Source organism: Narcine bancroftii, chromosome 1 (assembly GCF_036971445.1).
Source record: "Narcine bancroftii isolate sNarBan1 chromosome 1, sNarBan1.hap1, whole genome shotgun sequence".
Taxonomy (NCBI): domain Eukaryota; kingdom Metazoa; phylum Chordata; class Chondrichthyes; order Torpediniformes; family Narcinidae; genus Narcine; species Narcine bancroftii.
In genome coordinates this window covers 18,991,441-19,019,292 of record NC_091469.1, presented here as the reverse complement: position 1 = coordinate 19,019,292, position 27,852 = coordinate 18,991,441, and the positions used below count along the sequence as shown (strand labels likewise).

General features: G+C 40.0%; 2 protein-coding genes across 11 annotated transcripts in view; one reads left to right on the top strand and one right to left on the bottom strand.

Moving 5' to 3' along the window:
• Window positions 1-3,795, top strand: part of LOC138755360 (multiple PDZ domain protein) — a 199,200-nt gene extending 195,405 nt beyond the window's left edge. For all 10 annotated transcript variants that reach the window (XM_069921206.1, XM_069921259.1, XM_069921198.1 and 7 more), the window contains 3 exons: window positions 1,419-1,531; window positions 1,930-2,053; window positions 2,550-3,795. In XM_069921206.1, the coding sequence (XP_069777307.1) occupies window positions 1,419-1,531; window positions 1,930-2,053; window positions 2,550-2,696 (384 nt within the window). In that variant the 3' untranslated portion in view covers window positions 2,697-3,795. The remainder of the gene's footprint in view (window positions 1-1,418; window positions 1,532-1,929; window positions 2,054-2,549) is intronic.
• The window catches only part of LOC138755386 (leucine rich adaptor protein 1-like), a 322,011-nt gene that overhangs the window by 46,457 nt on the left and 247,702 nt on the right, over window positions 1-27,852 (bottom strand). The window contains exon 2 of the mRNA XM_069921285.1: window positions 11,825-11,886. Within this exon, the coding sequence (XP_069777386.1) occupies window positions 11,825-11,886 (62 nt within the window). The remainder of the gene's footprint in view (window positions 1-11,824; window positions 11,887-27,852) is intronic.

The window sequence follows — 27,852 nt, the reverse complement described above, 5'->3', positions numbered from 1 at the left end:
CAAGAGTTTGTGTTACTTCAGAGAACATTTACTTTTACAATTTTAAACTTTTATTTACTTTTAAATTTTATATATATAGTACAAGTCCAATTATCTGAAGTCCTCAGATATCCAATTTTTTTTTAAATTCGGATAAATTAGGATATCCGAAACAAATCAGAAATCATTTATCTGAAAATTTGAGCTGAACTGATCAGGGATGGCAGACTGCTAGCGCCGACAGGAGGCAGACCTTGGGCTCCCGGCGGCAACAGGTACCTCAAGCTCCAGGACTCCCAGTGGGGAAATGTCAGTGGCCAACATTTTTTTTTTGGTGAGTATTAAACATTATTTTAATGCTTCAAAAGCTTTCACTTGTTGGATGTTGTATTTTAAACACTGTTACAAGTGATTTGCTGTTGCTACTGGCTGTTTTTAAAAAATGACCAGTTCTCCGAAGAAGAAAAAAACGTTTATCTGAAATAGGCCCAGTCCCGATCATTTTGGATAATTGGAGTTGTACTATATTTAATTCCCTCAATTTTTTTTTGCTGGTTGCTTAAATTCTGGATAACAAGGGGTTTACTGTACTATAGAATCTGCCTGCCAATAGATCTGATGAGGATGCAGCATGGTAGAAGGACCTTCCGGCCCATTAATTTCAGTGAAAAGAAACATTTACAAGGATCTAGGAAACTAGATTATTTGAATTAAGCTCACTTTTAAAAAGTTAATTTTTACTTTTCAATTGTTTTAATAGCAGCAACATCAAAATATCCCTTACTTGTGACAAATGGGTTGCCTTTAACCAGCTGTCAAAGCATCCTACAGCTAATTTGTGAGCAGGGCTTCTTCTTCTTCCACCCACATTAAGCAAGACCTTGACATTGAGGTACTTGGTAGTTAGTTAACGATGGTAAATCCACAAATGGCTTGTTATTGGTAGCAAGTTCTCATCTGGCTGTAATTATTTAACTTGTATGTACCTGTACTGCAAAAGCATTGTGCCCCAAAATCACTGTTGAAATGAGGAAAACTGCAGTTCAACTCCATCTTACCTCTGCATTGATGTGTTTGTAACTCAATTCCTGAGATAATATCTTAAGGAAATAAAAAAAGTCTTTCTACAATCAAAGCATGGTCTGGAAAACTCTGAATGTTAGCCAAGTACAGTGCAACGAATATGTGCTTTAGGTCAAAATTGCAAGTAACTTGTATTTTCCCCATAATGTGGGTCCTTGACAAAATTTGTTTATTTCTCTTTTCTCCACCACCCCCCCCCCCAAAATATCCATAATGACTTTTTATATATCTCAAATTATTTGATAGTGATTTGTGAATTCCGTAAAAGCAAATTTCTATGACCTGTTCTGCAGTAATGCAGGGTACTCTGTACAGCATCAGACCACACAAACCATTGTGTAAAATTTTGTTCTTAGGTTGTTGCAGGTGGTGATGTTAGCGTAATAACTAATCAGCAACAGGAACACGCAGCAACTACCCTTTCCCTGTCAGGGCTGACACCAAGCAGCATCCTTCATGATGACCTAGCGTAAGTACTTTGTAAAAGATAAAAATCCAATTAATTAGAAAACCAAAGCTCAATCAAGTAATCAGAGTTGAATAAGAGGATGATTTCAGCCAAGTGATTGGGTCGGTGTATGGAACCTAGTGGGGCCTCTTCTCAAGGGAAGTGGAGGGACCTCAGACCATTAAGAATTGACGTCTAATTGACACTATTGAAGATGGACTACATCAGAAAGGACATTCTAACTAAGCAGTGATATGGTGGTGAAGAAAATAGTTTTAAAAAAGGTATCAGAAAGATCTGGATGCCAAGAGGTTATAATGATTACTTTTAAATTTTACATATATATAGTACAAGTCCAATTATCTACTTGAAACAATGTAAATATGCACTGACACATGGCTGTTTCCCTCATTCTTCAGGCCACCACAATACAAGACAATTACTTTAGACAGAGGCGCAGATGGCCTGGGCTTTAGCATTGTCGGTGGATATGGTAGTCCTCATGGCGATCTACCAATTTATGTTAAAACAGTCTTTGCAAAGGTAAGCAAATAACTAACATGTTTAGAATTCTAATGCATTGGTACTACAATGCCCTTCAGATATAGTTTCAATGAAGGGTTAATATAGTTTTCCATTAAGTTATTATATTAAAAGTGTTGCACTATTTAAATGTCATCTTAATTACTAGAATATGGGGCAGTTATTAATTTTCATAAGTATGGGTTCCAGGGTTCACAAATCTTGACAAGTGGAAAATAATTTAGAGTTGCCCTTATGCTCTCCAGCAGTCACAGAATCTGATGATGGGACAAGATTTGATTGCTAATTAAGTTAGACAAAATTCATTAAGAATATTCCAGAAATGTGCAAAAGATGTTACATTACAGCAATTGCATCAAAGATTGTTCTGTGCTGCAATGTTAGACAGGAAATAAAAAATAGATGTAATAAATAGATGCATTTTTTCCTATATCTGTGTTGCGTGATCGGGAGGTCACCATGGACTGACCTGACGGAAGGATTTTATAATTTCCAGGGAGCAGCTGCTGAAGATGGCCGTTTGAAGCGTGGTGACCAAATCATTGCTGTCAATGGGCAAAATCTAGAGGGTGTTACGCACGAAGAAGCTGTCAGTATTCTCAAACGTACAAAGGGGACAGTTACTCTAACAGTTCTCTCCTAATGAGAACTTCAAGACAAAGACTATTTAGGTTGATCAAAATGACCACAAAATGATTGTTTAGTTAATAATTCCAGAAATTTTATGGTGTACATCTGATGACTAGTAACTTAGACTATTAAAAATTTGACATTAAAAAATACTGTGCATTAAATACAAATTTAAAATCAATGAGTGGATAAACAAAGCAGATAACTTGCTGTTAATTTTGTGTATCATGTCCCAAACTACTATCTTCCTTCCAAAAACAAGCAATTTACAATACTTAGATGTGTTATTTATAATTTGCTCTGAAGTGTAGAATTTTAAACTTTTCAAATAGCACAATTACCTTTTTTCCATCTTTGAATCCTTCAAGATGAGTTGCCTTGTAACTTAGTGTAAAGAGCTGCAGTAGCACAGGGGATTCAAAATAGCAATGATATTCTTAGCCAATGGTTTTCGAGAGGATGAAAAAACTCGTTGAGATTTGCAGTTTTAAAAATAAAGCTGCATTTTGACTATTTTACTTGTAATTAGGGATCTAGTTCTGAGAAATATGAAGTAACAATATGTTCAAGTCTGCTGCTATTCAAATTGCTAACCCTCAACGATGCTTAGAGCACTCCTCAGTATTTAACTTCAGTTCAGGTAGAAATATTAAAAACAACTTCACAGAATAGAATACCACAATTTGGGTGGTAATCTGGAAGAATAAATCATGCCCTCTATAAAACATTGGAGTATTAATGTTTTTCAATGGAATGAAAATTACACTGATTCCATGAGAGCTGATATTTTTATAAATTAACAGCCAAAGTGAAGTCAAACTATCCTTATGAATCTAACTCAAAAATAATGCTGCTTTTTTCTTTGTAACCTTTTAATCAAAGTTCTTGGAGTTAGTTCTATAAGGGTACTTGTTCATTTGATTCAGTGCTTGTCAGTAAGAACTTGATTGCCATCAAGTTGGCAAGTTAAACCTGTGCGGTAGCCTACTACCATTTTATCTATATACCATAATATCTACCATTGAACTTTTGAAAACTTTTTTTGTAACCTTAAATGTTTGTTAATAGTAACTGATTTTGGTAACCACATTAAAAAAAAGATATTTCTTGTGTAGTATTTTGCCGTTATTACTTGAAAACAAGCAAAGATTCAACAGCATGGGTATAGATAGACTGGACATAGGTTAAGGGGAACATCAGGGGAAATTTCTTTACTCAGATGTGGAGGGGAGTGTGAAACAAGTTGTCAACTAAAGTGATGAAGGTGGGCTCAATTTTAACATTCAGACAGGTACATGGAGAGATAGGAGGGATATGAAATGGGTTTAAGTTGATGGGACTAGACAGAATTATAGTTTGGCACAGACTTGAAGGTCTGAATGGCCTGTTTTCTGTGCTGTAAAGTTCTATGGGAGCTGTTTCTAATTTGAGGTCCACTTTGCCCATTATCTTCAAAGCATTGTGTTGCGTGCATGCCCATTTAAACAGTTAATATTTCATTACCTTTTTCCTGACGCCATAAATTTTCACCTTTTCTTCCAATGAATAATTAATTCCAGTCACTGCAGTTCAAATCCAAGAACATACGTGGCTAAACACAATGCAGTGAATGTATGTGTTGAAAAAAGTATTCCAGTTAGTTATATCTCAAGCCTTCCAAGTTGAGAAAAGCTTCAATTTAAGATTTGATTAATACCATAGTACCAAAACAGTGAGAAGTGAACGTTAATCTAGAGACCATTAACAGGGAAAAATACAATTGGCTCAAGATATAGCAATTTTTTTTTTAAATAAAGTTTCTAGAGCCAGCTGAATTCTTTAAAAAAAAATCTAGCAATGATGACATGATTTAAGAATAGACTGGTGATCAAACTGCAGGAATTTTATAGTATATTTTATTCCAGCTCAGAACCAGGAAGGTTAATTGAATAGACAAACTCTTGGGTCTGAAGTTGCCACAAGTACAAAGGTATCATTCAATTTGGAACTTTTAAACATTGCCCAAGCATAAGAGACAAGATGGAGAAAATAATCTAAAATTGTTGACAATTTGATGTATGCGGAGACAATCAGGAACAATTCAAATATCACTTGTTTCAAGACAGTTAATTGTAGTTGAAAACTATTCATACCAGCCTTTCAATTTCAGGCATTGACATAAAAATTTAGTCAAGTTGTTGAACTTGTGCTGCAGTACTCTTAAACCTGCATCTTCACAAGTATGATCATGGTTAGCAAGGCATTACCAGTGGCATTGCCTCCTCTTTATACATAAGCCCAATTCCAACAATATTTAAGAAAAAAAACACTATCTGGGACAAAGCAGTTTTTAATTGACAGGCCTCTCACTCTCAACAAGTTTACTGCTGGATGTTTGACTTCTGCCCCTCAAAAGGCCAAAGCAACAGCAGAAAGAGAGTTCCACCAACCAGAAGATTTGCCTGCAGGTTGCACACAGTTGCTTGGAAAATATCATTCCTTCTTTATCAATGGAGTCAGAACATGAAAACAATCCACCTGGTTAGAGAGGCAAGCAGAGAAATTGAAGATAGAATTTAATCCTGAAAATTGCACTGAATACCAGACTTAGACATGAACGATCAATGGTAGGACCTTAGGTAACACAGAGAATCAGAGCAGTAAGGGTGCTTGCATTCCATACCTCAGGCACAGTTTTTGAACATGGTGCAACTACACAAAACATTAACTAAGCCAGAGCACTAGGTATGGTTCTGGTTGCCACACAAGAGGATGAAATTGCATTGGAGAGTGCGCAGAGGAGAGTTGCAGGATGTTGCCTAGGCTGGAGTGTTTCAGAGACTGGGTTGTTTTCTTTGAAGCAGAAAAAGCCAGAGGGAAACTTAAACAAAATAAGGGGCAAAGGGTAAATACAAACAGTACTCAGGCAAAGAATTTACTTGAAGTTGGTAAAATGTAGATTCACCATTTAATTGCAGACATGAGATGTTCAGGGCAGAGAGGAATGAGAAGTGATCTAATCAAAAAATACAAGATTTAAGTGGATTGTCATTGCCAAGAGGTGGTTTCATCTGGCTTAACAACTGGGACTATAGTCTCATGTAAGGGTGTAGATGATACTTCCCAATCTCCTGTATTTCCCATTTTCAAAAATGTCATCTTCAAGGAAAGCAAGCAACGATATTCAGAATTTCATCTTAATGATTCAAAGATAAGTTTTTCGATTGCTCACACCTCTTCCATGGTTACTCTCAGAATGAGAACGAGCTCCTCGTATGCTTAGATCTTACGACATATGACATCATAGTAACTCTACACATAATCTTTCTTAAAGGGATAATCATAAATCTAATTAAAGTAAACACAAACTTTTAATCTTTACATTACGGCCCCTAATTATTATAATAGACATTAATGAATAATTAGTAATTTACTATTACAGATACAAAAATAACTATGGTAAGAATAAAATTAGAAATTAAAGCTTTGTTTCTTGTAAAAGAAAGATTTCAGAACCAATCTTGGTTTTAATCCATACTTGCTGAACAAAACATTTTTTGTCCAGAGCTGTTTCCGTGATTCTTCCCAGCAACCAAGAATTTTTTGGTGCAGAATCATCCATAATAATTACAATGCCTCCTGTTATTGGGCCCATAGGACCCCAATAGAAATTCACCAAGACAAATGGTTACTTAAACAAAAGTTACTTTTCATTTTCTTTAAACATAAAGACAAGATCAAACTTTAACTTATTACTCTTAACCCCCCTTCTAATTCTAAGCACACATGTATGTAATGTGTGTATAAGTTCAAAAAAGTTATTTGATTCACAGTCCAATCTAACTTCTCATTCCTCCAAGTTCACTGGTTGCAGGCAATTCTTACACTGTGCACAGAATTTAACATTTATGAATCTTCACCAGGCTTTGGTGCTTGAAGGGTAAATGGTTAATGCTCAGAAAGGTTCTTTTTTTGTTTTCAGAGAGAGATTTGTTGCTTGTTGAACACAAACTAATTCCTTCCAATCAGCCACTATAGTGTCTTGCCGAAGAAACTTTCCCCATCAAGGTTTTTCATGGTAGCCTCTTTGTTTCAGGTCACCACAGAGTTCCTTTTGTGTTTCCTTTATCTCAGATGAAACACTACACAGACAACCATCTCCTCTTGTATGCACCACAAGGGCTTTGAAAAGGCTGTAGTCAAAAAGTACAACCAGTCTTCCAAAATGGGGTTTGTCCACAAGTTTGGCAGCTTGTCCTGTTCCAGTCCCAGCTGCTGCTGAACTGTAGAACTGAATTCTCTCTCTGAGAAAGCTGCATAGAAGAGCAAACTGGATTCAGACAGACAGCGGCACCGGACCCAATCTTCGAGTCTGTTCATCTGTTGCTTTCCAAAACAATAATCCATTACTCCACAGCATGTCCAATTAACACCTACTTGTGAAGTCCTTACAGGCATTCTTCAAAGTATTTACAAAGGCACTTGGAGCCTGGACTGTGTGGTTTGAGCCAAGCTCTTGCATTTTAAATGAGATCTGTTTTGAAATGTTTGTATCTGTGTGTGACCGAACTAAAAACCCCACAATCTATCTTGCAATAGCATATCTTTATACAATACAAAATATAACATAATCTGTCACACTCTGCATACAAAATTGCATTCAGCTATAGACCATTTTTGTCTTCCTTGTAATAATGGAAGATATTCTTTAACCCATCTTTTCAAAATTAAATCCGCAATAACCTGCACTTTTCTCCATCTGCATCTTGTATAAATATCTTATTTCTGAAATTGACCCAGAGCCATTAAAAGTTTAGATTTCAGAAGTAAAAGATGATTCGATAGTAACTTTAGTTATTGAACGACTATTTAAAATAGCTTCAATCTCACATCTGAAGATCATCATCATTCAGCATTTGATTATTTAAAATGGAATTAAGAATTTTCTTGATTGATCCAATTATTCTTTCCCACTCACCACTATGATGTGATCCTGGGGGTGGGTTAAATATCCAATGAATTTCCTTTTGAAGTAATGAATCATGAATTTGATGTTGATTCCAAATTTGAATTGTCTTTCATAACTCTAGTTGAGCTCCTGTAAAATTAGTGTTTTGGATTTCTGGATCCTCTACTGACAATTCTTTTAACTCTTCTCGATTTTGAGGCCTGTCTTCCTGAAATTACAAAAGAAATTGAGGACCGAACACCCATGTGTTGACTCTTTTCAGAAACTATTGAATTTTTGATCCCTGAGAAGCTATGGCAGCTGGATTATCCACTGTTTTAACATGCAAAACCTTCTCAATCTAATTAATTCTGTTAGTCACAAAGGTACGAAACCTCAGTTTTGTTATTAATGTATTTAAGCACTGATGTACTGTCAGACTAAAACACAGAATCTGCTAACTCCATCTGTAATTCTCTTCTTAACACAGAGTCCATTTTGCTTGCCTTAGTAACAGCAGTCAATTCCATTCAAGGTATGGTGACTGGCTTTTCCCATTACAAATCCACAATGTACTCGCTCTTGATTATTTCGCAGTAGTAAATAACTGACAGTACCATGACCATCTTTGCTTGTGTCAGCAAAATTGTGTAACTGAGCAAATGTGGCAATTCCAAAGTCTGTTGATTTAAAACATCTGTCGACCTCAGAATTTTCTAACATTTTAAGACTCTCAATCTAATTCATCCCATCATGTGCAATGGAATCGAGTATAGCTTCATCCCATCCAAATAGTCTTCTGCACAATTCTTGCAGAAGTTTCTTGGCTATTAATACGATTGGTGCCAATATTCCCAAAGGATCGTATATTGAGCTTACAATTGAAAGAATACCTCTTGTTAAAGGTTGTTCTTTCAAGACAATTTTGAATCTGAAAACATCAGATTGAACACATCATTGCACTCCCAGAATTCTTTCAATAGGTGGAACATCACAATCCATTTGACAACACCTGATCATTATTAATTTTTCCTCCTAATGGTCTGTTAATTGTCCATCCGAGCAATGTTCTCGCAGCATAAGGTCTGTCATTTTGACTCCTTATTACTTCTAGAGGTTAGAGAGTCTTTGGTACATCTATTCCAATTAACATACCAATTTTATCATCAATCTTGGGTAAACAAATCCCACTGTTTGATATAGTCCTGAGATGGAATACTCCCCCTATTCACAGGCATAGTCTTCTGAATAAATACACTTGGAAGATCACAAAATTCATTGCTATCCAATTTGGCAGTCTGTAAACCTGAAACTATATTAGTTTCAATGTTCCTTTCATCACTCATTGTCTTCAACAAGATTTGTGATCTTTTACCATGAAGATTAAGTTTATTCATTAATTCAACAGTACAAAATTATGCGGTACTTTCTGGATCAAGAAATGCATAGGTCTTCAGTATGAAACTTCCTTTTTTAGCTTTAACCTGTACAGGAACTATCGAAAGAGCTTTGTTACTGGCTCCAATAAGATTGTTTGTCTGAACAGAAGCTGAAGCATCCCCTGAGGCTTTAGTCTTGGATTCAGAGATTGTTTGACATCCTTCTCGACTTTACTTCGTTGAGTATACAGTAACTTGGGATGCTTTAAACTTCATACATCACAACTGAGTCGCTTGTTACAAGTTTTGCTGATGTGTCCTTTACACAAGCAACCAAAATATATTCCATTCTTCTTTAAAAAAGTTAATTTCTCATCATATGACTTCCCCCCCCCAATCGTGAATATCTTTCTGAACCATGTTTATCTTTGCAATACAAACAGCTTTCCTGAGTAGTCTGATCTTTTTCCATTGTTTCCTTGTTCTTTCTTGTGCTTGTATCTGACACAGCAACAAGAAATGTACTTCCCTTTGGTTTCTGTTGAGATAATGATTTAGACTTCTTTACATCTTTAGGAACTATTGAAGTATCCTTAATATTTCCAAATACTGGTATGGTGTAAACGTGCACATGCCATTCCAAGAATTGTACAACATCCTCATAGGTAGCGACCCTTTTGGAAAGCATCTTAAGCTCTGCATCTTTTTGTTCTCCATAAATTCTTCAACTAATAATGTAATTTATTGACAATAATTGTCAAATTAGCAACCAAATTCAGCTCTTGAAAATGTACACTACTTCCCATTGTGTTACAACATCCTCTCAAAAAGACTGCATATGTTTGTAAAATCTTTACATCCTCTGATTTTATTGCTAGCCAAGAATCTTGTCTATATGGGCCCTTGTGATTTTATGCTCATTGCCATAATGATAATGCAATAATTCTTTTGCCCTTTTAAAACCTTGATCTGGATCTATATATAGGCAACTTTTGAGTAATCCTTCACCTGTCCTCCAGAATACTGCTCCAGATAATACAGACGATCTTTAGAGTTTTTAAGTATTACTTTCAATGTGATGTTCAAAGGATTTCATAAACTCAGATATTCTCATGGATCACCATTAAAAACTGGAATTTCCTTCTTAGGTAAACCATATGAAACTTGTTGCTGTGCTAACATAGCAGAAATTTCATTTTGTTATGCCAATGTCTTGTCCACCATGGCTTGCGACTGGTTGTCTTGTTATCAGTGGAGCATACAGAACTTGAACTGGTGCCATAGATGTTGGACCTTGATATGCAAGTGATGGCATTGGTGGGGATCCTTGACTTGTCACTGGTTCTTCAGCAGCACAAAGAGACATCAATTGTTGAGTATGATCAACTCGCATGGTTGCACCTGCTTGAAGTGCTCTCCTTTTGGGAAGATTCATAAAATGTGTGCTCAGTAAAGATAGAATGTCGCTAGCTCTTTCCACGGGTGGCTCATCAACATTCAAGCACTACCAGGGCCACCTGTGGCTCCTTCCTCAAGAATACTCATTTCTTGTGGATGTGGTACTCATTGACCTGCTGGAATGTTAGGAGATGGCCCCTTGGGTATTTCACTTCGAGTGATAGATCTTGCAGAAGCCTGAGCTAATGCTTTTACTCTGACCATCTTCATAGTACGTTGTTCCTCAAGCTCTAGACTTTTCTCTCTATTCAGTAATCTTTTTTGTTCTTCTTGCTGAATCTTCATTTCAGCTTTTATATTTGATGCTCTTTCTGCGCTCATAACCCTGTCAACAGGATTCACATCTGAACTTTCAGATACCGCTGATTGAGTCTCTATCTTCAGCATTTCGCTCGGTACAGCACCAGTGGGGTTTTGCAATGTATATTCATCTGTTCCAGTTCCACTAACCTCCAAGTCAGCTAATGAGGTCTGCAGTGCTTTAACAGAATCTTCTTCCCTGGTCACTGACTCCAACCTTCCACCAAGCCTTGCTGGCTCAACTCATGACCAAACAGCTCTGTGAGAGGAGCTGTATGCTCGAGGTCTTTAGCCTTGACAAGACTTCTTCTCCATCTTCAATTCTTCACACTGCAGCCTGACTTCTCCTGACTTCTTCTTGGAACTGTAAACAAATTTTTATTTTGTATGGTCCCTTTAAGTGTATTTCTGGCTGTCTTAATTCTGTGTTCTGTGTGTTCACACCAAATGGCTGTGTTATCTAAGTTTATGGAACAAAGGTTCTGAGCTTCCTGTTGATGGCTCTTTGCTTCTGCAAATCAGAGAGCTTTTACCTCACTTTCAAGGTTACAGGTTCCTGTAGTCAGACAGACATGCTCTAACTGTAAAATTCCAGACATATTTTCTCACAGAACTAAACTTTCTTGAAGCTTTTCGATTTTAAATCTGGGTGTAAATTCTCTCAGACAAATTTCTATGATTCTTTCTTCCAAACAAAGTTCACAATTTTATATAACACTTGGAATAAAAGATGTAGATGACACATTCCAATTTCTTGTATTTCCCATTTTCAAAAATATGTCGTCTTCAAGGAAAGCAAGCAACGATATTCCAAATTGCATCTTATTCTAATAACGATTCAAAGAAAAGTTCCTCGAGTGCTCGCATTTCTTCCACGGTTAGTCCAAGAATGAGAACAAGCTCCTCGTACACTCAGATATTACGACACATGACATTGTAGTGATTATGGTAAATCTGCATACAACAATCTTAAAGGGATGGTCATAAAACTAATAAAACAATCAAGGTTTTAACCTTTACAAAGGGGTTGGCCATTTCAGGCTCTGTGAGAAATTATCAATCTTTGGAATTCTTTACCTCAAGGGGTTATAGATGCTCAATTGTTGAGAAGATCCATCTTGAAAGGTGCAAGGAACAAGCTGAAAAAAATGAACAAGGTAAAATCTGAGCTATAATCATTGAAAGGAGCAGACCCATTCTTGCTCCTGTTCATGTTTATATCACACAGACATTGCAGAATGCACACTAACATTCTATCCAGGATTAAATAATAATCTCTAATTCCCTGTTAGATGGAGGAAACATTGTCCTTCTGTACCAAAGAAAAGCCCATTGTAATTTTAGATGAATAGCAGTACAAATCAAAAAATATTTCCAGAGGAACTCAGTTAAACAGTCAATTTGATCCTTTAGTGAGACTCCCCCAGGTTCTCTCCCCACCCCTTTATATACATCGTATTCAAATAAAAGATTAAGAACTAAAATGTTAATTGACCATTTGTACACATGGGTGTTGTCTGACCAACCAAATTCTTCCATCAGTTTTGTTCACTTAAGATTCCAGCATTTGCAATCTTGTAGGAGAATGAGCCCCGATGTCGTTGCTCTTCCTTACATTCTCAATGGTAGAATTTGAGAGTTCTCCAGGGGTTATTTGTGCACGATTTCCTTTGTGAAAGCCTTTGCCCTTGCAGTGGCATAGGCTGCAAGCCTAAATTAAACACAGCCATCTCCTTGTGTTGACAATAGTCTGAGCTAGAGTAATTCCCAAAGGAAGTCAGACATTTATTTCTTCTGCTTTCACTGCAATGGACAAAAGGTTTCCAATCTAATTTGCAACACATTGCAGCATTTGTGATCACAGGCAAACGTGTTGGTTGTGCTTGTACTCTTGCTGGAGAAACTGCACAGTAGAGAATGCCCTCACGTCATACTGGGCATTTGAAGCACTGCTCGTGGACTTCAAACAATGGGTTTATATCAGGTAGGTGAGGTATCCTGGCAGAAATGTGCAAGTTCAGAGGAGAACTCCAGCTGCTTTGACCATGATCTCCACAGTACACATTTCCATATTCAAGGAGTAGTAATCGTTGGAGCCACAGAAGAATCCTTCACTGCCAGAGGATACCTTTTATCTCAACAAGTTAACGTATACAAGCTATCTTGCTCTTTACTCAAGAAAGTGGCAAGTATTGAGCACAGACCTTTCAAGACTCTAAAGTGATTTGCGTGACTAATCCATAATAATTTATTGAAATGGGCAAGTCAAGCAGCCAAAAATCACAGAACCTCACAAAGACAGACTGCCAAGACTCAAGCCCTTCTCACACCGGCTAACCAGTGGATTGACCGTTCAGTGAACCAGTTAAGGAAGCCGGTTTTGCTGTTCAAACTGGATTACTGTTAACCGGTTCTCAGTGCTTTCACACTCATCTCAAGGCATCCCCAGGGATAGTGAATTCTGTCCTCTACTGGTGATGTTTGAGTGATGCATCAGGCGATGGTGGACTTGCCCTAAGACCTGATCAATGTACTATGATCTTGTATTTAAACAAAATTAATCATGCCTAATTATAACATAATTAAGCATTATGTACAGCACAGTATGAGCCCTTCATCCCGTTGTGCCAACCTATATAAACCATTATAAATTTATAAAAGGCTGTGGGAAGGAGTGATAGTGGACCTGCCCTCCCAGAATTCCATGGGGCAGAGAAAGGGCTATAGACATGGAGCACTTTTGAAGGGGTTTCTCTGCCCCATGGAATTCTGGGAGGGCAGATCTGCTTCCTCTCTCTGTGACTTTCCCATGGTCCTTTAGAAATTTATAAATGTTTATATAGGTTGGCAAAGTTTATACCTTTTTCATCTTTTGCTTCCTTCACATTCCTGCACTCATGCAATAATGTCATCAATGTATCACTGCCTTGTCCACGGATATTCCCTTTCATACTGCTCTAATTGGCACGCAGGCATCAGTTGACGCCAGGGACGATACAGCCTACCTCGGTTGTATCATCCCCGGCGTGATTTGATGCCTATGTAGCGGCTCTATAGATAGACTACATATCCCACGTCTAGTGAACTGGCACTGGACGTCATAACATCATGCCAATTAAAAAGCTTTCACACTGGACCTTTAACCGGTAGACTGGTTGTCAATTACTAGGATAAGGTGCCAGTGTGAAAAGGGCTACAGCTATCTCTCCTTAAGGACATGACAACTCAGTGACCTACTTTTAAAATCTAACCCAATCATCTTTGCCTGGATACAACTTCCTGTGTGAAAGTTATACCCATTACTTCTGTTCACCTAAAACTAATTTGAATACACTTCTGCTTCTCTTTTTTTGCACAGCAAGCAAGCGGATGGCACAATCCTCAGAACACGACATGTAGAATTCCTTCCAATAGTGAATACAGGCTGATCCTGTCCTCGTGACGTGTCTTCTTGCATCTGCTTCACAGTGCATATGGTGCCTGCTACAATTGACATGTCCAACTAGCAAATCAATGCCACTTAAAGAGCAACACACCCTACATCTTTGTATACCAAGAACATGGAACATTATAGCACTGTACAGGCTCTTCAGCTGATGATGTTGTGCTGACCTATGTGAGCCTACTCCAGAACAATCTGATTTTTTTTCCGCACCTCTATTTTATTGCTTCCATGTGCCTATCTAAGAATTTTTTTAATGTCTCCATGGTACCAACCTCCACTATCTCTTCTGACCATGCATTCCAGCCATCCACCATTCTCTGCAAAGCAAAACTAACTGCTAACTTTCCTCCACACACCTTAAACCAATATCCTCTGGCTGTCCACCTGATCAAAGTCCCTCATAACCTTTCATCCCTCTATTAAAATCCCTCATCGTTTGACTTTCTTTTACACTGGGAAAAAGATTCGGACTGTCTACCTTATCTATGAGTCTCTTAATTTTACACACCTCTATCAGGTCTCCTCTCAGCCTTTAGAGAAAACCACCCAGGTTTGTCCCACCTCTTCCCTTAGCTCATACTCTCTAATCCAGGCAGCATCCTGGTAAATCTCTTCTGTACCCTTTTTAAAGTCTCCACATCCTCCTGCAATGGGGTGACAAGAATTGCACATAGTACCAAGGGTGGTCTAAGCAAAGTTTTATAGAGCTGCAACACAACTTCCTTACTCATACTCAATGCCCTGCCCATTGAAGCCATAATATCATGTGCCATATTTACCACCATTTCCACTTGAGTGGCCACTTTCAGGGATTAATGGACCCGAGACCCCCAGATGCCTCTGTTCCGCAATGCCATTAGGAGTCCTGTCCTCTTCAAATATAACAGATTTCCAAATGATCTTCTGGCTCAATTTGTTCCCTCACAGAAGGAAGCAGCAAATCACCCAAATGGTCTTAGCAATGAAAACAGATTGCCATCGGATTGTGTGGAAACATAGCAGCAAGTGCATTCTCCACATCACAGGCAAGTATACATAGTTTTACTGAAGTTGCTGTGAATCTGTACCTATCAAAGCTTTCCCCCCCCCCCCCCCCCACCCCCCAGGCTAGTCTGGTAATCTGCTGTGGAGATGGATTCTCCTGGCCCAGTCCCCAGCATCATTGCGATCATGACCTCTGGCCAGGGGCTTTACAATGCAGAATATGAAAGTCCCTGCATTCAGAGGGAGAATCCACAGGGCCAGATATAATGTCTCTCTTTGCTGCTGGGTAAGAATCTCTCACGCTTTCCCTTCCCTTCCTCACTCTGTCACCTGTTCTCTCCCACCTGCCCTTCAACACCTCCCAAACCCCATTTATGCCACAGTCTGGAAATAATCTCTCCCCTAAGCCATTGAAGAACAGCAGAGTAAGATCTTGTCAGCCTGAAGTCAACAGTGTTTCTGGACTGGCATTCCAAGGAAATGGGACTGATCCCAAAGGATGATGCTGAACTCTTGAGATAGCTTTAACAACCAAATATGCAGATGTGGGATGCATTGGGCTGAAATATTACAACCCCAAAGTGGACAAAGTATGAGGCCTACAATGAACATGTCAGCTGTAATGCAACCATCTCAGCCCACAGATTGCAAGCCTTCCTGCTAATATGGGAGAGATTACACAACATCTCCAGACATGCAAAACCACACTGCCCATCTAACATAAATTTCCAGACATTTTGTTTTGTGAATTGAGGCAGTTCCAATGGACCCACAAGAAAACTAGCAACTTTCACAAGCAAAACAAGAAGCTGGAGGGATTCATCAAGAGAAGCAGCACTGTGGAGATGAATTGACAGTCAATTCCAGGAGTTTCCGATCAGGACTCCTGAGACTCAGTACACATCCTGGTTCTCAACATCTACCACATTTCAAAGAGCCAGGTGGAAGGTTTGTGCTATTCCTTGAAAACCCATTGAAACTGCACCATGTCACAAATTCATACACAAGAATCTGGCAACATGTAGTAACTTAAAAAGGGCAATGAGAGGTTAGGTCTATATTTCCTGGGGCAGAAGCTGCGGGATGATGATACTTAATTATGAGAGTAGAGGGTGCAGATCTTTCTCCCTTGGTGTGAGTGTCTAAACCAAGAGGGACTCAGGTTTAAAATGAGGTTGGAGATTTAGAAGGGATAGTGGGGTAGAATTATTTTCCCTAAGAGTAGATGGAATCCAGTACACACTGCCCGAGGAGGTCATGAAAGCAGGTATGTTCACAACTCAAAAATACAGACAAGCACTTGAATTGTTGAGACATAGAAGGCTGCCAATCAAATGCAGGTAAATAGGACCAGTATAGTCAAATACAATGGTAGACATGGCCATGATGGGCTGCAGGGCCTGTTATTGCACGGTCATTTTAAAGCTGAGATGTCATTTGTATGACTTACATAACCTGGCTTCTTTTTCTAAGGTTTACAAGCAGTTGCCAATTTGTTACGACATAGACCAGCGGCAATAGAAATTCAATCTAGACAATGCGTGAGCGGAAAAACCCAAACCATTACAGTTTAGGCATAATTCTGAAGAGCTGATTTTAAAGTTGCTGGGTGAACATCTCCAAGCATCTGTCCAGAAGCCTCCACCTTGATGCAATCACAAAGAAGGCTCACCAGCAGCTATGCTTTGAGGTGACGGAGGAGATACAGTCTGTATCATGGAAAACATTCTGGCTGGTTGCATCACTGCCTGGTATGGAGGCGCCAACTCTCAGGACAAGAATAAACTCCAGAGGTTTGTTAACTCAGCCTGCGACATCATGGGCACCAGACTTCACTCCATCGAGGACATCTACTTGAGGTGGTGTCTTAAAAAAAACCCAGCCTCTATCCTTAGAAACCCTCACCACCCAGACTACACCCTCTTCATTCTACTACCTCCAGGAGCCTAAAGACGAGCACTCAGTGGCACAAGGACAGCTTCTTCCCCACTACCATCAGATTTCTGAATAATCAAAGACACTGCCTTACTTTTCATGCCCTGTTCTTGTTATTTTATTTTATTTTTTTTACAGTCAGGTCATAAGATGGTTAGAATATTAATGTTTGCACAATGATATGCTGCCCCAAAACACCAAATTTAATGACTTGGTCATGACAATATATTCGGATTCTGATGTGAAGAATAAAAAAAATCCCTCTGCCAAAGCAATTTAATGAATTGGAGCCACAGTTTAACTTAGTTTTCCCAGGGAAAGAATAGAAAATACCAGTTTAAGGTGAATGGAGGAATGTTTAGGGAGACACACACAAGGATTTTATTAAACACTGAGAGTGGTGGGTGTCTGGAATGCATTGCCAGGTTATCTGTGCAATTTAATCCAGTACTACAATTTTATGATCAAAATGTTAAATGAGTTCACATCTAAAACTCAAAAGATATGGTTCCACATAATGTAACTTAAACCTCTCAAATTCTTGTTGGGTATTTATATTGCAATATGAATTACTGGGGCAAGCTTGTTTCCAATGCTTCAGTGGAGTCTTTGCACTAGGGGGCAGCCTTACATTAATTAATAATTCACCATGTACAGAATAAGGTTTAAATGCAACTCAGTTTTGTTAAATTATAGATGCAGCTATCAAATCTCAGTGTTCAGGTTGCAAGTACAAGAGTAAAATTATGTTCCCTTTGCTCCAACCAAACTGATAAAAATCAGAATTTATTGTCATGAACAAGTCACGAAATTTGTTGCTTTGTGGCAGTGCAAACGTTCATAAGAACCACCTTCCAAAAATAAATTAAAAATTGTGCACAAAATGTCAAAGTAAGGCAATGACTTTGGTTCAATGATCATTCAGGAATCTGATGGCAGCGGGGAAGAAGCTGCCCTTGTGCCACTGTGTGCTCGTCTTTAGGCTCCTGTCCCTTTTTCTCCAATGGTAGCAGAGTGAGGAGGGCATGGCCTGGGTGGTGGGAGTCCTTGAGGATAGAGGCTGCTTTCTTAAGAAACTACTTCTTGAGAAATTCCTTGATGGTGCCTGTGATGCTGCAGGCTGCGTTACACTGATCATAATTCCAATGTGGTTATCACTTGAATGTACAAACATTTCATGATGGTTTAAAGCAGCCATGCTCAACTTTATTTTGCATATGGCCCTGTTAGGACTCTGCTCAAAATTTATGACCCCACTTCCCTGTGAAGCAGTCAAGTTTTGTCTTTTTCCATATTTCTCTCCTACCACTACGTAAAAAACAAAGGTGTGACAGATTATATTTTATATTGTATATAGATATGTTTTTGAAGGAGTTAGACTGTGGGGGTAGTGTGTGTCACAAACAAACACTTCAGAAAACAGATCTCATTTAAAATGCCAGAGCTCTTCTCAAGCCAGACAGTCCAGGCTCTGAGTACCTTTGCAAAAACTTTGAAGAATACCTATAAGGATTTCACAAGTAGGTGTTAATTGGATATGCTGTAGACTAATGAATTATTGTTTTGAAAGCAACAGATGAACGGACTCAGAAGATTGGGTCCGGTGCTGCAGTCTGTCTGAATGAAGTTTGCTGTTCTAAGAAGGTCATGTGGTTTTGCAAGCAGAGAGAGAGAGAGAGAGAGAGAGAGAGAGAGAGAGAGAGAGCGCAAACAGGCTTTCTTTAAGAGAGAGAGAGAGAAAGAACTGGTTTCTGCAACATGGCAAGCTGGCAGCTTGTTGAAACCCCATTTTGAAGACAGGTTGTGAGTTCTGAGTTCAGCCTGTTGAAACAATCCATGTGGTCCATACAAGAGGAGATGGCTGGCTAGAGTGTTTCACCTGAAATAAGGGAAACAAAAGGAACTCTGTGGTGACCTGAAAGAAAGAGGTTATCATCTGGAAAACTCTGATGAGGCAAGTTTCTTTGGCAAGACACTGAAGTAGCTGATTGGAGGGAATCAGTCTGTGACAATCATACAACAAATCTCTCTCTGAAAACCGACAGGAACCTTCTTGAATGATAACCATTTAAGTGTTTCCACCAGACCTTGGTGAAAATACATAAATGTTAAATTCTGTGCACCGTACAAGAATTGCTTGATACCAGTGAACTTGGAGGAGTGAGAAGTGAGATTGGACTGTGAATCAAATAACTTTTCTGCACTTATACACATTACATACACATGCGCTTAAAATTAGAAGGTGGTTAACCATATAACCATTTACAGAGCAGAAACAGGCCATGTTGGCCTTTCGAGTCCGCACCGGTTCACTGATTTTGTGTGCCCTCTTCAGGCATTGGTCCCGGTAGATCTTCATTCAATAACGATGGACGAATTCAATGCAGGTGGAATCAGTTTTGCCTGAAAAGTGGTTAAATTTTTTGGGCAGACGAGCTACTTGTTATTTTAATTCTGAATAAGGGTTGAATATTCTACTGATTCATCCTCTTGTCTTATTTTGACAAGAAAATTATATTCATTTTGAGATCAAGCAATTGCTGCTGGAAGAGAGATGGTTGCTGGAAAGTTAAGTTAATAGTAAAAGGTTAATGTTTGAACCTGGTTTTATGTTTAAAGAAAATTAAAATAATTTTTGCTTAAGTAACCATTTGTCTTGGTGAATTTTTATTGCTGCTGGGTTTTGGGATCCTCTGGTAACAAGGGCAAAAAGAAATCAATGTTTTTACTTAAAAGTGTTGTGGCCCCTTGAGTTGGGGGTAAAACATAGGGCCCTGTTGAGAATGGCTGTTTTAGAGGTAGGATACCTGGAAATGACAAGTGAATTTGATTTCTATTCTGTATTGGCACTGCTGAAGGAATCAAGTTCTGAACCTTCATTACAACAGTCTTGATGTAATCTTCAAGACCAAAAAAAAATACAAAAGTCAGAATAAGAAATCAGTTCAGCAATTTACTGCTCAAAATATATAGCAGCAACTTAAAGGTTCAACAAACCTACACCCTCTTCCAAGTCCATTGCAGTCAGTTCTCCTGACCTGCAAGATTATTGTTGCTCCTTCAGTCACTGTGGGAGTATTCTGAAATGTCCCTCTTGTCACTGTGCATGTATTTTCTCTATACGAGCCAATCCGGGAAGGTAATACCCCCAAGGACCATTAAGGGTGGGAAAAGACACTGACTGTGACACATTCTGCACACAAATTAGTTCGTCAGGGGAGAAAAAAAATAGTTTATAATGCAAGTATGTACGTTAATTTATAGAGATCGTAAACTGGAAATTAAGTGGAACAAATCAAACTGGAAATTGCACTTTTAGCAGTTCTACAAAACAGACTTCTTTTTTTTTACAATTTTTCTTCAGTTACGATTTAAGGAAAAGTTGGGTCTTTTTAAAATGACATGGCGAGATCAAACTATTAACATATGCTGGTTACAGTCAGTAAAAACACAATACAGGAAGCAAGGCCGAGAGAGATTAGGACATAATATTTGTTAAATAAGGCAACCATTGGATGATAGATCCTGCAATTTGTTTGAAATGCTGAACAACCAAATATAACATGTACTTTATCATTGATCTGTCAATACAGGAAATCAATGGTATCTGTAAACTTCACACCAAGTATATAGGATTATTTGTATTTATCCCATTCCATGACAAATGCACAAGGCCAACAAAAGTTCAAGTGTGACAGTTTTTTTATTGATTCCACTACTATTTCATGGGAAAAATACTTCCTCAAATTCCAACTAAAAAGCAAACAAGAAGGAAGCCCATTTACAGTTCTATTCTATGTCTCTCCCAGTTCCACACTTCCACAGAGTTATCTTACAACTGCAATTTGAACCAACTGAAAAACCTCACAAAGATTAGCGTATACAGAGCCACTGTCATACCCACACTCCTGTTCGGCTCCGAATCATGGGTCCTCTACCAGCATCACCTACGGCTCCTAGAACGCTTCCAACAGCGTTGTCTCCGCTCCATCCTCAACATTCATTAGAGCGACTTCATCACCAACATCGAAGTACTCGAGATGGCAGAGGCTGACAGCATTGAATCCATGCTGCTGAATATCCAACTGTGCTGGGTAGGTCACGTCTCCAGAATGGAGGACCATCGCCTTCCCAAGATCGTGTTATATGGCGAGCTCTCCACTGGCCACCGAGACAGAGGTGCACCAAAGAAGAGGTACGAGGACTGCCTAAAGAAATCTCTTGGTGTCTATCACATTGACCACCGCCAGTGGGCTGATATCGCCTCAAACCGTGCATCTTGGCGCCTCACAGTTCGGCAGGCAGCAGCCTCCTTTGAAGAAGACCGCAGAGCCCACCTCACTGACAGAAGACAAAGGAGGAAAAACCCAACACCCAACCCCATCCAACCAATTTTCCCTTGCAACCGCTGTAGCCGTGTCTGCCTGTCCCGCATCGGACTTGTCAGCCACAAACGAGCCTGCAGCTGACGTGGACATTACCCCTCCATTAATCTTCGTCCGCGAAGCCAAGCCAAAGAAGAAAGATTCATAAAATACAAGTATTTTGGTTGCTGCAACAAAATAAAACATTTGTTCTGAGAAAGCAAGACATTTAAGGTTTACAGCGTTTAAAATCTTATTGGGAATGATAGTACTCAGCAGTTCAGAATAGAGAGGATCTTCACTGAGGATTTAACACATGGAATTTGCTGGTCAAAGATATTAATGAAATTGTAGACCTATTTTTGTTTTGTTAACTAATAATTGAAGTAGTGTCCTTTATGAGAGTTGTATATCTGATACAACAGACCCATGTCATCTTATCAGGCAGTAATCAAAACTGACAGACCAATAAAGATGATCAGAAGTCCAAAATTATTTTAATTACATTTCTACTCACAGATCTGACTGTTCTCTGCATTGAGTATATATATATATATATATATATATGTAGAGAGAGAGAGAGAGAGAGAGAGAGCAAGCTATACCCATACCCAAGAGGAGCCCACCATTCTGATGTCTCAGCAGGGCATCAAGCAGAATTCCTCTTGTAGATTTTTTTTTAAGTCACAGATTCCCACCTCAGCAAGAAAAATGCATCGGAGTTAAACAAGGAGGTCTGCAGATGGTGCGATTGTGGTTCAATACATAAAAGTGCTGGAGAAACTCAGCAGGTCATGCAGCATTCTTTGCATAGCACAGATACAAATAAAACGGGTCTGAGCCCTTTATCAAGGTACAAGCAAAAAACATGCCAGAATAAAATAATGGGGGAGGACCACAGATTCCACAGGCAGATTCTGTAATATGGGAGGGCAGAAGTAAAGAAAGCAGGAATGTGAAAAAGGGAGGAAATAGCTCTGTAAATTGAGAGGGAAAGGTGTGAGGAGTTGGAAGAAAGGAGACAAAGGGAAAGAGGAGACAGGGGAGGGGCATAACAGGCACCAGAGAAGTCTATGTTAATGCTAACTGATTGGAGAGTGCCCAGACAATAAGTGTTGTTCCTCCAACCAGTATACAAGGCCATGGACAGACATGTTGGCATGCAAGTGAAATTAGTGGCCACTGGAAGTCCCCATTATTTCAGTGGACAGAGTGAAGGGTCTCCCACTCTGCATCCAGTCTCTCCAGAGGAGGCCACAACAGGAGGACTCGATGCAGTAGACGATCCCTACAGATTTACAAGTGTTGCTTCATTTGGAAGGATTGTTTGGGGCCCCAAATGGTGTGAAGAAAAGGAGGTGTGGATGCAAATGCATAGGGATCAATTAGGTAAAATGGGAGGACATAGGACTCTGGTAAAATAATGAAGCTCCTTGGAATGGAACTTCCACAAACTGTAGATTTCTGCGCTATATAGCTACAATCAGTCAGATTCAAAATCACCAGACCCTTGGTACACATTAAGCCATTATTATACGTTACACTCTTCAGAAAGCTACCAATCCAACTTGGCAGCAAATGCTTGATCAAGGGCTCAAACAGACAATTTCCTGAAGACCGGATCAAATTCTCAAATATGGGCTCCAGTGGAAAGGTAAAAATATGGAGGCAGATGCCATTGTCCAAATCGGATGCCTGGTGGAAGTAAATCCTTGGATTGCTTGCTTTAATTTCCTTGAAAGTATCAATCTCCATGTATTACACTGCTCCTTAGTTAGGCAGAGGAATATTGTCCGCATTGACGATTACCTGCTTTGTTGAAAGCTCCTTAAAGGGTTAAAATGCAATTTAGCCAGTGCAAGCCTTAAGCTTCCTTTGCCTGTCAAGCCTTAGAATTACAGATTAGCAGCAGGGTAGAACTATGCCCTGAGAAGCCACACAAAGATGAAATGAAAGGCCAATATATTCCATAGCAAGACACTCTGTGGTACTTGCTGAAGGAGCAGAGTTTTCTTCTTATCACATCATGGCAACTATACATCCTTCAACCAACTCATGTTATTACACTCCTTTATTAAACTAAAATGTAATTAACTGACACAACTCAAGGCTTCCCCGGGGTGTCAATGGCTTTAGGCTGCAAGTTCAAATGCTGCTGCGATCTGAAATGAGTGCTTACTTTTCAGCCAATGAGGTGTATAGGCGTGGGCATATGCACACACTGGGGAGAATTGCAGGTGTTCTTTCTTTCTTTGGCTTGGCTTCGCGGACGAAGATTTATGGAGGGGGTAAAAGTCCACGTCAGCTGCAGGCTCGTTTGTGGCTGACAAGTCCGATGCGGGACAGGCAGACACGGTTGCAGCGGCTGCAGGGGAAAATTGGTGGGTTGGGGTTGGGTGTTGGGTTTTTCCTCCTCTGCCTTTTGTCAGTGAGGTAGGCTCTGCGGTCTTCTTCAAAGGAGGTTGCTGCCCGCCAAACTGTGAGGCGCCAAGATGCACGGTTTGAGGCGTTATCAGCCCACTGGCGGTGGTCAATGTGGCAGGCACCAAGAGATTTCTTTAGGCAGTCCTTGTACCTTTTCTTTGGTGCACCTCTGTCACGGTGGCCAGTGGAGAGCTCGCCATATAACGCGATCTTGGGAAGGCGATGGTCCTCCATTCTGGAGACGTGACCCACCCAGCGCAGCTGGATCTTCAGCAGCGTGGACTCTATGCTGTCGACCTCTGCCATCTCGAGTACTTCGACGTTAGGGATGAAAGCGCTCCAATGGATGTTGAGGATGGAGCGGAGACAACGCTGGTGGAAGCGTTCTAGGAGCCGTAGGTGATGCCGGTAGAGGACCCATGATTCGGAGCCGAACAGGAGTGTGGGTATGACAACGGTTCTGTATACGCTTATCTTTGTGAGGTTTTTCAGTTGGTTGTTTTTCCAGACTCTTTTGTGTAGTCTTCCAAAGGCGCTATTTGCCTTGGCGAGTCTGTTGTCTATCTCATTGTCGATCCTTGCATCTGATGAAATGGTGCAGCCGAGATAGGTAAACTGGTTGACCGTTTTGAGTTTTGTGTGCCCGATGGAGATGTGGGGGGGCTGGTAGTCATGGTGGGGAGCTGGCTGATGGAGGACCTCAGTTTTCTTCAGGCTGACTTCCAGGCCAAACATTTTGGCAGTTTCCACAAAGCAGGACGTCAAGCGCTTTTCAGTGCCAACCGCTCAGTCCAAGATTCCACCCTGCTCCAGCTCCCTCAACAGCCCCTAAGGCTAGAGCTGGATGAGGTCCTCACCCTGGATGAGACATATAAGGCAATCGAACAACTGAAAAGTGGCAAAGCAGCAGGTATGGATGGAATCCCCCCAGAGGTCTGGAAGGCTGGCGGAAAAACTCTGCATGCCAAACTGCATGAGTTTTTCAAGCTTTGTTGGGACCACGGAAAACTGCCTCAGGATCTTCGTGATGCCACCATCATCACCCTGTACAAAAACAAAGGCGAGAAATCAGACTGCTCAAACTACAGGGGAATCACGCTGCTCTCCATTGCAGGCAAAATCTTCGCTAGGATTCTACTAAATAGAATAATACCTAGTGTCGTCGAGAATATTCTCCCAGAATCACAGTGCGGCTTTCGCGCAAACAGAGGAACTACTGACATGGTCTTTGCCCTCAGACAGCTCCAAGAAAAGTGCAGAGAACAAAACAAAGGACCCTACATCACCTTTGTTGACCTCACCAAAGCCTTCGACACCGTGAGCAGGAAAGGGCTTTGGCAAATACTAGAGTGCATCGGATGTCCCCCAAAGTTCCTCAACATGATTATCCAACTGCACGAAAACCAACAAGGTCGGGTCAGATACAGCAATGAGCTCTCTGAACCCTTCTCCATTAACAATGGCGTGAAGCAAGGCTGTGTTCTCGCACCAACCCTCTTTTCAATCTTCTTCAGCATGATGCTGAACCAAGCCATGAAAGACTCCAACAATGAAGACGCTGTTTACATCCGGTACCGCACGGATGGCAGTCTCTTCAATCTGAGGCGCCTGCAAGCTCACACCAAGATACAAGAGAAACTTGTCCGTGAACTACTCTTTGCAGACGATGCCGCTTTAGTTGCCCATTCAGAGCCAGGTGTTCTTTACACCAGCTACATCTAGCCAATGCCAAATTAAGTAGTTTCTGCACCTCCTGAAGGAGAGGTTCTCCCCATCTCCAAGTACTATTAGAAGTCATTGAGGTTCTCTAAAGCTTTGCATGCACAATCCACCCATGATAAAGGGATTCAGAAAAGAGATCAGTTGGCTCTTCATGCCTTCTCCACCATTCAACTTTATCAAATTGGTCATCCATGTTGAAACAGTACCCACCCTTCAAACCCACCTCAGTATCTTGGTGCCACATTCACCCATGTCTTAATCACCATAATGTCACATGCACCCCCCACCCCCACACTTCAGGGAGCCTGCTCAAAACTCACCTCTATGTCTTACAAATAATGCACCAACACATCAGACAGACATGTTGCAGAACACCCACCAACCATCTTTCAGGGGAAAGTGGTACAATCACCAGCAGGCCCCAACTACTCTACAAGCCAAGTGGCAGAGTCACAGCTAGTTGATATGCTGTATCATAGCAGTGGTTTGGATTTGAATGTAGACTTGGTAAAAGCAATGAATGAACAGGAATTACATGACAAGGAAGCCTTAAAATGATCTAAAGATCACAAAAATAGCAGGCCAGAAAGTCATTTGCTTCCTCCTCCAGTGAGAAAACAGAATGCTTTGAAAATGTTTAAGATTATGGATTTTAGATAATTTCTAATTTGATGATGAAATAGATAATTGTTGTTAATAAACACCCTTTGCCTTCAGCACATTGCCCACTTGTACCTCAAGCCCACCAACACACACAGTTACTCAATTGGCATGTAAAATTGTATTTATACCTATTTGTGGCATCTGCGTTAACCCCAAAATGACTAAACAGACTGAACGGCAAGCACCAGTAAATCAACAGATGTCTGCCAGCAGCTGCTATTGCAACACAGCTGCTTCTGTTCTGGAAGAATGAGAAATAGGCCTTTGTAACATTGCAGTGCTGTGGTTGTTCAGTAAAATGGTCTGGAAGCATGCTCCAGACAGCTGCTATCTAAATACTAGCAAAAAAACTCATTCATCCTTTTGCAGACTGATTTAATTTATGCTACAACTGCCTGAATCTTTACAGTAAAAAAAATAAAACTGTTGGGAAATAATGGTCATAGTTGTAATCTGTAGCAAACTCTTTGTGTCGTCTTTCAGTGCAAGAAAGAGAACACGAGAAAAAATGGGAGTGAGATTAGGCCAGAGACTTAGCTCAACGTACCTGCCTTGCCCCCATAACCCATAATTCTCCATTATTCAAAAGAATGCCAATTGTATACTTTTTAAATTTTTATCATCAAAAGTTATTTTATTGCAATTCAAACAGGTATTTTTCTGTAATTTAAAATAAAGTCAAACATTTAAATCAGATTTCATTTTTTTTTTGTCAGAGCACATATGTGATATCATATACAACCCTAAGATTTATTTTTCCTGTGGGCACGGCAGAACTACCACTAATTGGTAGGGTAAAAAAAAATAAACCGTACACAGCGTAAACAGATAAATGTAAACAGATAACAAATGTAAACAAAATGACTGTGCAATACAGAGAGAACAAAAAAATCAATGAACTGCATAAGTGAGAGACCTTAAATGAGTCCCTGATTGAGTTTGTTGAGGATTCTGATGGTGGAGGGGTATCAGCTGGTACTGAACGTGGTGGTGCAAGTCTTGTGAGATCTATACCTCTTTCCTGATGGCAGCAGCGAGAACAGAGTGTGTGTTGGGTCTTTGATGATTGCTGCTGCCCTCCGACAGCAGTTTTCTCTGTAGATCTACTCGATAGTGGGGAGGGTTTTGCCTGTAATGTCCTGGTCTGTGTCCACTACATTTTGGAGGGCTTTATGCTTTGGGGTATTGGTAACATACCAATACCAGACCAGAGTGTGATGCAGCCGGTCAGCACATATTCCACCACACATCTGTAGAAATTTGCCAGGATTTCTGGTGTCATTCCAAACTTCCGCAAACTCCTGAGGAAGTTGAGGCGCTGATGTGCTTTCTTCACTATGCCATTGGTGTGTTGGGTCCAGGAAAGATCCTCTGAGATATTAACTCCAACAAACCTAAATTTGCTCACCCAGTGATCACTGGATTGGAAACCTTTGGCTTTCCTTTCCTGAAGTCAACAATCAGCTTAGTTTGGTGACATTGAGTGCAAGGTTGTTGTTGGGGCACCATTCAGCCAAGTTTTCAATCTCTATTTGGTCTCTTTAAATGCAAAGGACTTGAAATCAGTA